This window comes from Aethalodelphis obliquidens, unplaced genomic scaffold (assembly GCF_003676395.1).
Source record: "Aethalodelphis obliquidens isolate GAN/ISIS:26980383/991018 unplaced genomic scaffold, ASM367639v1 scaffold83, whole genome shotgun sequence".
In the NCBI taxonomy this organism is placed as follows: domain Eukaryota; kingdom Metazoa; phylum Chordata; class Mammalia; order Artiodactyla; family Delphinidae; genus Aethalodelphis; species Aethalodelphis obliquidens.
In genome coordinates, this window is record NW_020838027.1 from 3,561,528 (window position 1) to 3,576,688 (window position 15,161).

Here is a 15,161-nt window from a genome sequence, read left to right on the forward strand (position 1 = left end):
ACCCACACAGACTGCCTGTCCCCACTCCAGAGGCCAGCAGTCGCCTCCCTGGCGCCCATTCTAATGCAGATCATCCTTTCAGTCTGGACGGTTTTTGTTCCTTCCGAGGCCCCTATTCAGATGCAAATGTCCGTAGGACCTAGAGAACGCTGTCAGGGCACTGGTGGCGACACTGGTTGATGGACGTCTGAGACCCTATAGAGACGGAATCCCCGACGGATGGGGTGTTTTTGTGTGTGTGTGCAGGTGCATCGTTGTTCCTGTGCAGGCTGAGAGTGGTGAAGAAGTGAGGCGAGGACGGAGGAGAAAGGAACCAGTCCAGATGGGTCACGGGGTCTACTTCCCAGGTCCCCCTCTGAGTCCAGGCCAAGAGGCTTGGGTATTTTTAGGTAAACCGTAGAAAGTCGTGGAAAGCTTTAGATCCAGGGAATGGCACAGTGTGAATGCATCTCAGAGAGATTAGTTGGTTGGTCCGAAGGAGAGGCCTGGGGAGGGGATGGGAAGGAGAGTCCTCAGGCAGGGAGACAGTTTTAGGAGAAGAGTGGCGCATGTCGGGGTTACATCGCTCACTGAGGGCGCACAGACCATAACGTCCAGACCCCGCGTCTAAAGGGCTCCAGTCTAATGGTGGGGACAGGGGCGGAGGTGGTGAGACCCCTGAGAGGAGCCAGAAGCAGGGTGGAAAGACCAGGCGAGGCCCCTGGCAGAGGGCGCCCGAGAGAAGGGGACAGGGACCTTGGAAGGAGCCTGGAGCCTGGCGGGCTGGCCCCAGTGGAGAAGGAGAGGAAACGTCAGTGAACGTAGACAGCGTGAGCCCAGCCTAGGGGACTCTGCCGAAGCCCTTATCAAAATCACAGTTAAGCGCAGCTGCGCTAAGAGTGTTTGGGCTGGAGGGACCTGCAGACACGTGGCCGAGACGGGTGGCAAACGTCATAAGCTGACAGGTACTGGGGCTAAACAGATTTCCCCACGCTGGGCAATGGCCCAAACTAACAGGGTGACATGTAATGAAGGACCCTCCCCCCCCCCGCACTCGGGTCCCAGAAAGAAGGATTATGAGAGGGATGTTGTGGGGAGGGGCTTGGCCGGCTGAAGGCAGCTGCAACCGGCAGAGCGCGCTTCGAGGTCAGAGGCTGCTAGAAGCGGGTCCCAGATCAGGAGGGTGACGGCGTCGGAAGCCATGACTCAGGAGACGCAGTTTATGCTGGAGAAGAAAAGGTTTAGGGGACCCACGTGAGCACAAGCGGGCGGTGGCTTGTTCCGTGGGTGGAAGTTACAGAGGCTGCTGAGGGCCCTGCTCGCTAGTTTAGAAGCAGGACCTACTGACTGGAGACATCGGGGAAGGATTGGCTGCCTGATAGGCAGTGAGTGCATCCTCCCAGGGGGAGTGCAGGAGCCCACGGCAGCCACTACCTGGGGATGCTCCCCAGGGCTCTTGCATTCTCGGGGTAAAAGGGGACTGGCTTTCTAACCCCATCGAATTCTGCACGCCTGACCCGGGCTCACAGGGACCTTTAGCCCTGTTCCCGTACTTGAGCTTGCATGTGAAGTGATGTCACCGACATCGAGGGCTCCCACGGTCCCCTGCACCTGCAGTCCCACCCTCTTCCCAACCGACAGGGCAGAGGAGGTCACAGCTGCCAGCCCGCACCGTAACAAGGCTCTGGGCTGTCTGGCTGCCTCGACCTCACCTGCGCCTCTGTCCACTGCCCTCCTGTGGAGACAGGACTTGGCTTTGAAGTCCCCAGGATGTTTTGCATCAGTTTTTCCTTTATTCATCCTAGAAACGTGTAGAGATAAAAGTCTCTGTCTCTTCGCTGCTCTTGTTTCCCCACCCGGAGACCCCTCTCTCCTAGTCACTCCCAACATCTTCCATCATCCGGGTCTCAGGGGCACCCCTGGGGACCGCTCCAGGCACACAGGTGTCTGTCTGGCCCGTACAGAGCTTTCAGGACGGAGGTCTCTGCCATACAGCCCGGCAGTGGGAGGTTCTTCCTTAGACCTCACTGAAGGCGGCCTGGATGCCTCCTGGGCCTTGGGAGGTCTGCTGTGTCTTGCTGGAGCCGGCCAACGACGGGTCAGCATCTTTCTCGCAGAAAGAGCACCATGTTGCAAACCATTGTTCATTTTACTCCCGCTCCCGGCAAGACTGATGTGCAGCCGCTTCCCAGCTGAAACTGTTAGAACGATGAGTTCCTTGTGTTGTCCATTCCTAGCTGGAACTGAAAGTTCTCACCTCTTATTTCCCCCTTTCATTTGTTTTTAACTGTCCGGGCTTGTGCTAACTGGTCGGCTGACTTCCCCAGGCTCAGTCCGTGACCGTGCGGGCTCGGTCCTCACTCCTGAGAGAATACTCCGTACCTCGTATTGCTGGGAAGGGAGCAGTCGGGTCTGCTGGAACCTGGGAGGGCTTGACGGGGCACACACTGCTGCCTTGATTCAGTAGGTCTGGGATGCCCTCCCCTCCCCGCCCCACCCCCGGCGATGCCGACGTGCTCCTCCAGGGACCACAGCCTGAGAACAGCTAGATGCACTAGTGATGCCGAGGGGGACTGCTCTGAGGATATCTGGGTTGGGTTTACAGAGGCTCTAATTCATCCTCTTCTCCTCTCCCCTCCCCCGCATCGGCACTCATCCCCAGAAGATTTACCGTCCTGATTCTGTTATCCTCAGGCTCTGACTTAAATCTGCTCGCAGCATTGCCTTAGCCGACTCCACCCTAGAAAGGATGGAGGAGGTCATGGGGAGGGGGGTGGGTGGGCCTGGGAAGTCCCCCCGAGAGCCATGACACCCTGGGGAGTCTGCCATCCATAGTCTCCCTGGGGAATGAAGCTGAGGACGGCCCAGACCCGGTGGAGGCACTAAGCGTCCGCATTCTCTCTTCTCTGGGCTGCAGGAGGTGGACATCTACACGGTGAAGACGGAGGAGCTGTCCTTCACATCCGCCTTCTGCCTGCAGATACAGCGCAATGACTACGTCCACGCCCTGGTCACCTATTTCAATATCGAATTTACCAAGTGCCACAAAAAAATGGGGTTTTCCACAGGTGAGCCTTCTGCTGGCCTTCCAGACCCTCCTGGCCTCGTGCCAAGGCTCTGTGGGAAGTGACCTCCCTGGCCTGGACGTGGGGCAAGGGCCAGGGGCATCAGCCAGGGGCCCTCACTTAGCACCTCCTAAGCCTCTCCAGCTGTGGAGGAATCGCACGTCCCCAGGGTTTTGGATGCCCGATGAGAAGGTAAAAAACTTGTGGCTGGTGTGGCCAGAGCTGAGAGCAAGTGTCGGGTGGGGAGAGGCAGGCGTGGAGGCCACCTTTCAAATGCACGTTTGTTCACTTAGTGTTTCCCGAGCCCCCTCTGTGTGGGTGGAGGATACGGAGACGCCTCATGACAGATGCAGCGTCTGCTTCCCTAGGCTGCAACCTGGCTCTACGTCTCCTTCCTGTCTTCCCAGCTTCTGTCCCTCCCCATTAAGTCCCTGACGTGCTCCAAACTCCTTCAGAGGTGCCTCATCGCCCGTAGCAGATAAGCCCAGATTGCTTAGCCTGGTAACTGGCAGGGGGTTGGTCCCCTGACCGGCCTCATCCCACTTCCCCAGCCTCATCTCTCAGCACCCTTCGCGCTGTGCCGTCCACCCCACCCCTTTGCTGCCGCACACGCAGCCCAGCACACGCTGGCCCTGCAGCTCTCTGCGCCCAGGCATCTTCAGCCCCTCGGCCGTGGCCTCTGCCTGCCCCAATCCCTCTTCCATCCTCAGGGCAGGAGGGTCTTCTGTCAGATTTGTCTCCTTCCCTCCTGTATTTGTCTGCTGGGGCCACTGTAACCAAGTATTCCTCATGGTTCTGGAGGCCTCTGGAGTTTTCTCCTGAGGCCTCTCTCCCTGGCTTGCCAACGGCCGCCTTCTCGTGGCCGCCTTCCTCTGTGCTCATCCCTGGTGTCTCTGTGAGTGTCCTAATCTCCTTGCTTTATTAATTTTTTAATTAATACAAGGGACACCTGTGAACTTGCCACCTAACTCAGTAACAGATTATAAAGTATTATTAATTAGAATGTAATAGTAACTAGAACGCATTATTAACTAGAAGGTAATAATTCTAATTATTATTAGAATGTAAATACATTAGTTAATATCAAGAGATAAACTATTGTTAATTAGAATGTAAATATTAACCAGAAATACATTATGAATAAATATAATATGATTATGCTTATAATTAATACATGCAAGTCAAGTAATTCAGAGTCACATAATAAATCCCTGTGAGCTCAGCATCTAGCTCAAGGGCTTAAATACTACCAGTACCTTTGCGGCTACCTGGATGGTCCCATCTTATCCCCTCCCTCCACATCGCCTCTAAATGAACATTATCCTGAATGTTCAGTTCCTTATCCCCTGCTATTTTTAAAAAGGTTTATCATGCGTAAGTGTAGGCCTAAACAAGGTATCGTTTGGCCTCAGCTGGCTTTGAACTTCAGGCGAAGTGCAGCCTGCTGTAAGCGGCCCCTCGCCATCGGCCCCCAAGGTTTGCAGCTGCTCCGGGAGACCCACGCGAAGGCGCGTCGCGGCTTGTGCAGCTTGCAAACCGCCCCCGTAAATGGTGCTGGTGACTGCCTGCTGCGGCTCCGGGCACAAGCACCCAGGGTTCCACGCTGTGCCAGCACAGCTGCCCCGCCCCTTGGACACAGCCTCGGAGGGCGGGGCAAGAAGTGGGAACTGGGCCCCCTGGGGCTCCTGCTGGAAGGGCAGTACCCAGAGTAGAAGCAGGCCTTCGCGAAGTCCTAGTTTTTCCAGGAAGCCCTTCAGGCCGTGGAGGTGCTGTTAAGTGAGCTCCTTTCTGGGCCTTGGGCTCATTAGTGAAATGACACGGTTGGACCTCGACTGCCTGGAAGCCCCTTCCCAGCTTTGCCACCCTGCGACACTGAGCCATTTTCTCAGGTCAGAGAAGCTTCTTCATGCATCGTCTTTAATTCTCCAAAAAGCCTGTGAACCCCCCCGGGAACAGAGTTACAAATTTACAGCTAGAAAAAGTATTAACTTCCAGAAAGAACTACCAGCCACTTAGCCATGGGGAAGAGAAAGAGGAAGCAGGATTCCACTCCCTCTCCGGAAGCACCAGGAAAAGTCTTCCTGTGAGAGGCCCCAGACATTTGCTCCTGCAGCCCCCGTGCCCCCCTCCTCCACCCTCGGTCACAGCTCCCACCGGACCTAATGGCCAGCTACCTGAGTGTCTTCTCACTTAGGCTGCAGGATCTCGGGGGGCGAGGCCGTACTGGCTGCGTTCCCCACATTTAGGACCACATCAGGCACGTGGCAGGCACTCTGAGTGGATGACTGCTGAATGCATGAATGATTGAATGAATGCCTGAATGAGTGAATGCACGCGTGAGTGAATGCATGAATGAGTGAATGAATGCCTGAATGAGTGAATGCATGCGCGAGTGAATGTATGAATGAGTGAATGAATGAATGCCTGAATGAGTGAATGCACGCGTGAGTGAATGCATGAATGAGTGAATGAATGAATGCCTGAATGAGTGAATGCATGCGCGAGTGAATGTATGAATGAGTGAATGAATGAATGCCCGAATGAGCGAATGCACGCGTGAGTGAATGTATGAATAAGTGAATGTATGAATGAGTGAATGCATGAATGAATGAGTGAATGCATGCATGAGTGAACGAATGAATGTGTGAATGACGGTACGGTCATAACGAGGAAGCCTGAAAGCCACTTACACTATCTTGAAGGTTGTAGTTGGGGCAGAGCGGGAGGGAAAGGCTTGTCCACTGACCAGAACTCTGGGTGTCGTGGTCCACAGTGATACTGAACGCTCACCCTTGTGCACAGCAACTTTCTGGAGAATCCATAGAACATTCCAGACCACGACAATGAGGCAGCACCGCTTTACAGGCCAGAGCCATAGTTGATGGATACATGAAATGATATACCACTTTCCACAATGACTAAATAACCACCTAATGCAATGGCTTAGCAGTACCCTAACCTGGGCCCGCTATGTTACAGATAAGGGGACCATATAAGTCATCTTTCAAATGAGGACACTTTGAGAGTGAAAGGGAGAGCTACAGATAATTACACCAGGATAACGGTCCTGGGCACAGCAGGAGGCTGGTCGTCCTCAGTGTATCCTTTCCCCTTCCCATCACCTATCCTCACAGGGAGGTAAACTTTCTGCAGGTGTAGAAAATGAGCCCCAGGGTCACAGTGCAAATGCATGGCAAATGGAGACTGGACACTGGGCCTACTGTTGCCTAATTAAACGTCCCTTCCACTGATACCCACCCAAGAGATGTATTAGATGTAAATGATCGAGTCTGCACGGCAACGGGCTGTGTATCTACAACACCTGGGGGGAGACTTTTACGTCTTGGCAAGCCTGCCCCCATCTCACACCCCAGAATTACTGAATTCAGATCTCTGGGACTAGAGTCAAAACATCTGAATTGTCACCCACTTCTCCTGGACACCCTGATGGAGAACCTGCATTGAGAAAACTGCTTTAGCAATGAGTCCGTGGACCCATCGTGGAAATGAGATGTTTGGGGAAGTTCTTAACCTTTTGATGTTGATGTCAAGGGGAAATGTCACTCTCCTCCAACCCAAGGCTGGTGTCTTTTGGGCGACCAGCATCAGAGGTGGATTTCTGGGCTCGCTGGCTGGCGGAGCTGAGCCAGTGAAGTCTCTGGGAGTCTCACAGGCATCTGATTAGGAGGCAGAAGGTAGCTGCTGGAATCTCCTTGCCTGAAGGTCTTTAAGAACAGGAGAGACACCTGTCTGGGTAGGCGTGGGTGGCAGCGGGGGTGACAGTGCTGTCAGTCATACGCTGCCAGCCTCTGCACACCCCGGAGACGAGCTTTTGACAATTCGTTTAGATGTCGTTGGAAGGGAAGGTGCTGGGAGCAGGTGGACTTTGCCTGTGGGCCGCAGTATGCGTCGGAGGCCAGGAAGGCTGGGTGTGTTTGGGGATCCAGGATCTGAGCGGCACAGACTCTACGTACATGATTCTCCTTCAAGCCCTTCCGAATCCTCAGGCTGCCTCCCCTCCACTAGACCTTGAGTCGGCATCGATTTCCTAAATGCACACATCGAAGGCTACTCGAGTGTCCAAACCACTGACATTTGATCAAGCTGGTTCATTGCAAAGGACACAGACAGACAGACTCTTCACCACCATTAAAATAGATCTTGGGGTTTGAACGATCTTGGTCTGACTGGGCATACGATAAATTCCCAGCCAGGTTGTGTGTGCACTCCTCCAGGCCGGACCGCGGGTGTTCATACGGTCGTGGGGCAGCCCCAATCCTTCCTGTGATTAAAACTCTGCCTTCTAGTGATTCTGAGTGCCTAGCCTTTGTTCTGCCTCCAAAGCCATCTATAAGGCCACATATAAGTCCTTCCTTGTGACAGCCTTTGAAGTATTTGAAAGGCACTTACTACATCCTCCCTAAGTCTTCCCACCTTTAGCTCTGGTCCTAAGCAAAGAGGGAATCAGTGTTCATGAGTCCTGCATCCTGGTGGAGGGAGGTAAGAGCCTGAAGGGCAAGAGGAACTGACTGTAAGACGGGTTCTTCTACAACCCTTAGGTTCCAAAGCCGCAGTGTCACCGAACACCTCTGGGTACCTTGAAGCGTCACAACACGCCCCCTCTGGGGCTTTTTACCATCGTTCATTTATTCGGTACTCACAGACCCAGCAAGGGTGGTGATGGGCTCTGAGGACAGAGCAGTAAGCAGACCCCGGCCCTCATGGAGATTGCAGTCTTGCGGAGGACACAAACACGTAAAAAGAGACAGAGACGGTTATGCAGGGGCATGACAGTCACCGTGGTAACATAAGCCCAGGGTGCCTTTAATCCAGCTGAGTCAGGCAAGGCGTGCCCAAGGATGTGACCTTGAAGAATGAGGAAGGGAGAGGCCGGTGATGAGGGAGGGAAGAGTGTCCCAAGGACGGCTGCTGCTGAGGAAGGGGGCCCATGAGACAGGACCCCTCATCTAGTTGTAGAATTGGTAGTGTGCCCAGAGGGATGGGTGGGATTTCGTGGCAAATACAAGGGAGGGGAGGTGCAAGCCTCAGTCAGTGTGGCTTTGGGTCATGCATGACGTGTGAGCTGTGGAGCAGCGTTGGGTCCGTGGAATGAGAATCTTCCCCTATTCCTATTCATCCAGGTAGGAAGGCACGGCTGAAACCCCAGGGCAGGCCTGGGCCAAGGCAACTAGGCTTGGTTTTAGGACAGAGAGGCAGGCAGGGAAAGCTATGTGTAGGACTGGGGTATCAGCGGAATCGGCGAAACCGGCTTAGCCGTGGCGTTGGCATGAACGGTGTCATATAAGCGGAGACGGGATGCACCATCCTCCAAATCTCTCCCCTACAACGTCTGAAAGTCTTCACTCTGTTGAACTAATGAAAACCAGTAGCATTTTGAGATTCGTTGTTAATGCCGCCCCCTGTATGGCTTTGTAATATCAGCTTGTTTCTCTTCTGATCCCCAGCGAAGACCCGCAGTCCCGAGGGGGCGGGGCCTTGACCCGGGAGGAGTCCCCGGGCTGAGCGGGGCGTCCTGCGGGCTTGGAGAAGGCGCAGGGGCTGGGTGCCTGACCCAGTGAGAGCGCTCGCTGCGGTGTTCAGTGGGTCGTCCGCGCAGGGTCCCGGCCCCTCTGAGACGTCTTCTCTAACTCTTCCTTGTCATCCTTCAGCCCCTGACGCCCCCTACACCCACTGGAAGCAGACCGTCTTCTACTTGGAAGACTACCTCACCGTCCGGAGGGGGGAGGAGATCTACGGGACCATATCCATGAAGCCAAATGCCAAAAACGTGGTGAGTGCCGAGGCCTCTGTGAGGCCGGGGTCAGAGAGGAGGAGGGACCCGGGGGCCGGCTTCCAGGGAGCTGCCAGGACCCACTTGCCCCGGGGGGCCTGGCTGCCTTGTGCACAACCGGAAAAGTTACAGGGGAAGCGGTAGGAAGGCGGGTTTGGATGTGATGGCCTCCTTCAAGGACTCCAGCCTGGACCCCTTAAGACTGGGGAACTGGAGCCTTTCTGTAGGACACCCTGGCCACCCTCCCAGCCTTGAGGACAGCTTCCCGCCCTCGGTGGGAGGTGTTTTGAGAACAGAGGCTGTGGCCATGGACTTTGCCTCATTTAGGACCAGCTGAGCCAGGAAAGGACAGTGTGTGGTGGCTTGGAAGACCGGGTTCGCCTTCCTCAGGCTGGCCTGGGGGGCTGGAGGCCGTGTGATTCTCTCTGAGCCCCCTGGGGTGCGGGCACGTGCCGGGCAGGCGCCGAGGGGGCGCCGAGGCTCCCGCCCTGGGAGACTCAACCGCCCCACTTCTCCCGGGATGAAACCAGAGGGAACATCTCTGTATTCTAACAGGAAGGACTTACTTAGGTTAGAAATCAAAGGCCTCCCCGTGAGGGTAACTAGGCACCGGAAGAGGCTCCCGAGGGCTGTTGGTGGGGAGTGGAGTCCTGAGCTGGAAAACCCTAGCGGCGCAGATGCGCCCGGCCCCCTGCCTGCGGGGAGGGGGCGGTCCCCGCCTCCTTCCGCGCTGATGCCCCGGCTCCTCCTTCTTTGCAGCGAGACCTCGATTTCACAGTAGACTTGGATTTTAAGGGACAGCTGTGCGAAACATCTGTATCTAATTACTACAAAATGCGTTAGCACACGTGGGAGGCTGCAGAGAGCGAGCGAGCACGGAAACTCACCTCCGTCTGAGGCGCCGCCACAAGGGACCCTGTTTGCAGGACTACACGCTCCAAACCGGAGTCTGACACTCTGCCCTTGAGATTGGTGAACTCAGCCGGCCTCCTGAGGCCCCTGCCACTGGACAGAGGGCCTCCAGCTTCTCGGCTCTGCTCTGGGGGCCCTCCTCAGAGGCTCTGTCGTCCCGACAGAGAGCCACGGCCAGCGCGGCAGCCGGGCCCCGATGGAGGAGTCCACGCGTGTCCCCATCGTCCTCCTTAACCGTGACTCTCGGATCTTCAAGTTTTGCATGCTGCAGGCATCTAGGACAGATTGCTTCACTAGACCCTGGAGACTAGCGTCTTTGATAGCATAAGCCAGACGCTGTGCGTACGGCGGTGCGCGTGCGCATGCGCGGACAGCATACCTATTAGTTCCTTTACCCGGCACCCGGGCATGTGCTTGCATATACAGCCAAGCGGTAACGTCCGTGTTCATCCAGGGCTGTGTGCGTGTGTGCGTGCGCGTGTGTGCGTAGAATATATATTACTCTCAGAGGAGATTCTGTTGCTTTCGAATAGGAATTTGTTTTGTGATTAGTTCTCCCCCTTCCCCACCCCTTCCCAGCTATGAAATGTCCTCTGTACTAGCTCCGGTCTCCTTTTGACTAGACTGTGGCTGCGAACCCTGGACATAGGACCATGCACTCCGTGGGCGCTCAATAAATGCACATGAGAGCGAAGCGATGGGGCGGCTGTGTTCTCGGCGCTCTGGGCAGGGGGGCGGGAGGAGGTCGGAGGCCACAGTGGAACAGAAGATCCAATCGTGCCGCTCCCAGACGAAGGTAGCTCCTTGGTAAAGGGAGCCTTGAAGCTAGGACCAGTCCAAGGGCTTCTCCCTTGTGACCCTCAGGGGTGGGAGGAGAGTCCTGCAGCTGGGGTGGGGGGACATGAGTTAACCTCAAGTGCTCCAGAATGGGAGGCGAGGTGTAGCCCGGAGAGAGGCCAAGGTCGGGGCGGGAAAGGCTGGGAGGGCCCAGAGGAAGCAGGAGGTGGTGTGAGCTCACGGTCCTGGGCTGCTGGTGTGAGACGAGGGCAGGATCTGAGGGCAAGGCCGGTGGAGGCACAGGCCGGGGCGTGGTGGTGGACCGTCTCGTTCCTACTCTCCCTCACCCCGTTACTGGCTGCCTAGGTGGGTGTCTGCCCTGGCCTGCACCCTCCCCCTCAATGGGACCCCCCCCCCCCCCCCACCGTCTTGAACAGAGCACCCACAGAGCCCAAGTGAAAGCACTTGGGTCCTGGAGGTGACATCCTAGGTTCTACAGAAGCTCCCTTCCCCAGAGTGCTTGCTAAACCCCCAGTTCCCCAAACGACTTCTGCCACCTCTACCCCTTTCGACTCTGGTCCCATCGTGGAGAGGGCGGAGCCAGAGGGTGCCTGCCGGGCCAGCAGAGGCCTGGGATTCTTCGAAGGCCCAGAATGTTCCCTTCCTGGGAAGGAGCAGGTGTGAGCTACTGCAGGGGCCTCAGGGAAGTGCCTGGTGACCCCCGATGCCCTCCCGGGCTGGAGAGCCCTGGGCAGGCAGAGCTGGTCCTCCAGCAGGGGTGCCTCCTCCCACTGTCTGCAGGTCACACACTGATTGCATTTGCATGCGGCTCTGAGGGACAGGTGTGCCCTGGACCAGGCGGGGCCTCTGGAGTTCCTCACCTGTCCCCGTTCCCCACCTTGCTGCTCCAGCGCTCAGCCGTGGCAGGAATGAGATCTCTGTGGTCGGGACGATCACTTGGTGAAAAGATGGGGCCTCACCCACGGGCAGGGACCAGACCGAGCTGCCTTGAGGATTCAGTTGCCGAGGAGGCTGAGGGCTGCCCCTCTGGTGTGGGAAGGAGCGAGCCAGGCTGGCCTGTGGGTGGGTGTCCTGGGAATGGCCGTGCCCAGGAAAATGACAACGGACTCCAGTGGCAGCGGCCCCTGCCCTTTCATTGTCCTCTGGCATCTGTGTACGTGTTGGCTTCCCCGAAGCCCTGGGAGTTGGGCACGGAGGCCCTACCCACAATGGTAGCTGAGCCTCTGGGCCCCGGGGTGGGGAGGAGTGTGGTCCTGGGGGAGCTGGGCCCCCATCTCCACACCTGCTCACGTGTCCTCTGCTGCCCTGCTCAGTCCTCTGCATCCCCGGCTGGGGAGGCCTCTCTTTGTAGCTAGAGACAAACAACAGTGCAAATCGTGGAATGCTTTTGTCCACGTGTTTTGCACAAGAAAAATAGAGAAACTTAATCGGGGAGAACAATGAGTGTGTTAAAAGAAGGAAGGGGGTTGAGGAAGGATGGGGGGTCCCCCAGAGGGCACGCGAGGGGAACCCCTTAGTGGGAGTCGGGGAGCCCCTGGATTCTGCCCATCCCTGGGCAGGGAGCCCATCTGGCTTTGGAGAATTCCATCCATGGTCCACAGGGCCAAATCCCACATGGCCACCAAGAGCCAGCAAGGTTGATGACCTTCCGGGAGCTCTGGGCATTTGGAAGCTGCAGGTGTTCCTGACACCCCTGGGGGCCGGAAGGGGAGGCCCAGGCTGGGCAAAGGCCTGGCAGTATTGCGGGCCTCTCCAGCCAGAAGACGAGAAGCGGGCAGCCCCGCGGCCTCTCCCGGGCCCCGGGTCTTCAGCACCTGCCACCCTGGCTCCTTGCTCTGCCCCTGGGCTGCAGGAGTGAAGTCAGGAGAGTGTGGAGGGGCACCTCCACCACGGCCCCCTCCCTCCTGCCCGCGGGGGCGCTGCAGTGGGACTGTCATCTCCCCTGATTCAGTGGGAAATGAGCGGTGTCTGCTCTGAGCACGTTCGCGATGGGATGAGGGCTCAGCTCAACAACAGGGGTGCTGCGGAGACCACTTCACTTGTGACAACTGTTTTTCCCTGACTCTGCCTCTTTCTTTTTTCCATCCTTCCTTCCTTGACTGTACCCGACTCAGTAGTGACTTTCTCCGTGTTCCTCTCCTCCCTCTCTGGGGAATTTCTCCCTTTCACCCCACCCCACTTCTCCCCAGGCCTGCAGCCGCGGTGCCCCTTTCGTGGTCTTATTTGGCCTGGATTGTTCATGGGCCCCTCTGCGCTTGCTCTGAGGTCCACTGCAGGCTTGGACTTCCCCGCTGGGCCACAAGCTCCAAGGGCAGAGATCTGCCTCTTTCTGCCGGAGTTTCCCCTGGACAGATGGGGGTGCAGGTGGGAGGAACCAGGCAACAGTGGACCAGCTTGACTCCCGTGGAACGTGCCCTGGAACTGCTCAAGGACCCCACGCTCCTGTCCCTGCGATCTCTGCCCCTCGGGGGATGCCCGTCTCCCCTTTGCCAGGCCCTCCCTGGTCCCCCCTCGGCAGCCTTCCTCTCCTCTGGGCACCACACCTGGTACTGCACCGATAGGCCCAGCGTGGTTCCAGGCCTCAGTAACGGAACGAAATTAAGCCAGACCTCTCAGCCCATCCCCGTGCCTCAGGGCGGTCACCTGCTCAAGCGCCTGTCCCTGGCCTACTGGCCAGTTCAGATCCGTGGGCTTCTGGCCTGCCTCGTCTCCCATCTGTAAGCCCCAGGTCCCACACAGGACAGGAGCTCCGTCTTGCTTTCACAGACGCCGCTCTCGACGACTTGGCGGGTCCCAGCCTGGTTTCCGGAGGCCGCTTCCTAAAGGCAGGCTTTTCTGGATCCCTGCTCCCTCCCTGGCGTCTTGACTGGCACCCCCCTGCATGCCTGGCTTCATGCCTGGAGCACAGCCCCACCTGTGAGGCGTCCTACCTTACACGCCTGGGCGTGTGGAGCCCAGACCCTTGGCCTGCGGTCCTGTGACCGCCGGGAGGAGTCTGGCTTCCTGGGGATGGGAGATCACCTCCCACCTGTCTGACCACGCTGGATGTGCCCGGCTCACGTCCAGAGCCTCCGAGGCCGCTCTGCCCCCATCCTGTTGGAAACAGCCCATGTTCAGCTGAGACCCAGACACGGCCTGCTCAGCGAGCAGAAATTCAGCCAACAAACACGGAGTGGAAACGGCCTGGGCTCCGGGCACTGGTGATAACAGAGCAGAGTCCGCAGCACCGACCCTGCCCTTGGGGCTCCAGGTACGCACTGCAGGCTGGTCAGTCTCTGGGTGGGCGGGGCCTGCGCTTGGCCCAGAACTGAGAAGCGGGGTCCCTCAGCCGTCCTCCCTGACCAGCCCGCCTCTCCCCCGTCCCCTGCAGTCTTGGCCCCCTCAGCAGGGGACACAAGCTGTGTCCAGGTGGTGGTGGGGGGCCTGATCTGCTCTAGAGAGAGGCCCTGCTGAATTGCCCTGCTCTCCGCAAACTGCCCATGGCGGCCCAGCCTGTCACTTTCAGAGAAGGCCCGGAGCCCTTCCTGTACCCTAGCGATAGGTCATCTCTCACCGCAGAAGTGAAAAGGGTCTTTACCAACCTCTAGGCTGTAGCCAATGACTCGGCCTCGAGAGAAGCCAGAGCACACGGGGCAGAGGAACCCCCAGGGCGCTGCGTCAAGGACCCAGGCCCACGCGGTCCCCACCTCCCAAGGGCGCTGCATCCCCTTTGCCAGGCCCACGCGGCCCCCACCTCCCCAGGGTGCTGCGTCGAGGACCCAGGCCCGCGCGGCCCCCACTTCCCAAGGGCGCTGCGTCCACTTTGCCAGGCCCGCGCGGCCCCCACCTCCCAAGGGCGCTGCGTCAAGGACCCAGGCCCGCGCGGCCCCCACCTCCCAAGGGCGCTGCGTCAAGGACCCAGGCCCACGCGGTCCCCACCTCCCCAGGGTGCTGCGTCCATCCCTGGACGACTCTGCCACGTGACGCAGCTTTGGAGCCAAAGGACCCGCTGGAACCCCAGCGCTGGTGCTTAACTAACCGCGTGAGTCTGGGCCAGGTAAGACTGAAAGGAGGTAACACGGATGAAATGAAAGAACTAGAAAACGTTTGGAAATGGAAAGTACGATGGAAATTCCAGTTATGGTTACTACAGTAGTAACATTTCTGCCTGTATCCAACCCTGTCATTGAGAAGTACGGCTGGGCGCCAGCGCCTGAGGCCCGTGGGCCTCTGACGGCCCTGGGGGAACAGCAGGCACCACCATGCACCGTCAGCAGCGGGCTAGGCCCTGGGGCTGCCGGCTGAGGCCCCCGGTTCGGGGACGGCCCTGCAGGCGACACACGTGCAGAGTTCTGCCAAAGGCCCTGGGCAGGAGTGGCCTGCTTTGTGGCTTTGCTCGTGAGCTCATTAAAGCCTTCCCATGCGGCTCGCTGAGGTCTTGACGTTTGTCACCCAGCCTTTCGGCAGGCAGCGACCGCCTGGCACCAAGACACACGTGGCCTTCCGTTAGAATGAAAAGCTCCTCAATGACTGAGGTGCCACAGCCCCACCTGGGGTGCTCTGGGCACGGCCTTCCCTTGTGGCTCTCTCTACCTCATTTCTAAGAACCTCCTGGTGACCTGGAGACCCAGCTGGCC

General features: G+C 57.8%; 1 protein-coding gene across 2 annotated transcripts in view; it reads left to right on the forward strand.

Annotated features, from left to right (window-relative positions):
• Positions 1-10,441, forward strand: part of PRMT8 (protein arginine methyltransferase 8) — a 78,373-nt gene extending 67,932 nt beyond the window's left edge. Inside the window, exons 8-10 of one of the 2 annotated variants that reach the window (XM_027093295.1) lie at positions 2,897-3,047; positions 8,714-8,835; positions 9,595-10,436. In XM_027093295.1, the coding sequence (XP_026949096.1) occupies positions 2,897-3,047; positions 8,714-8,835; positions 9,595-9,678 (357 nt within the window). In that variant the 3' untranslated portion in view covers positions 9,679-10,436. Of the gene's footprint in view, positions 1-2,896; positions 3,048-8,713; positions 8,836-9,594 lie in introns of both variants that reach the window. The other variant, XM_027093296.1, reaches the window with a different exon arrangement.
• The last annotated feature ends 4,720 nt before the right edge of the window (positions 10,442-15,161 follow it).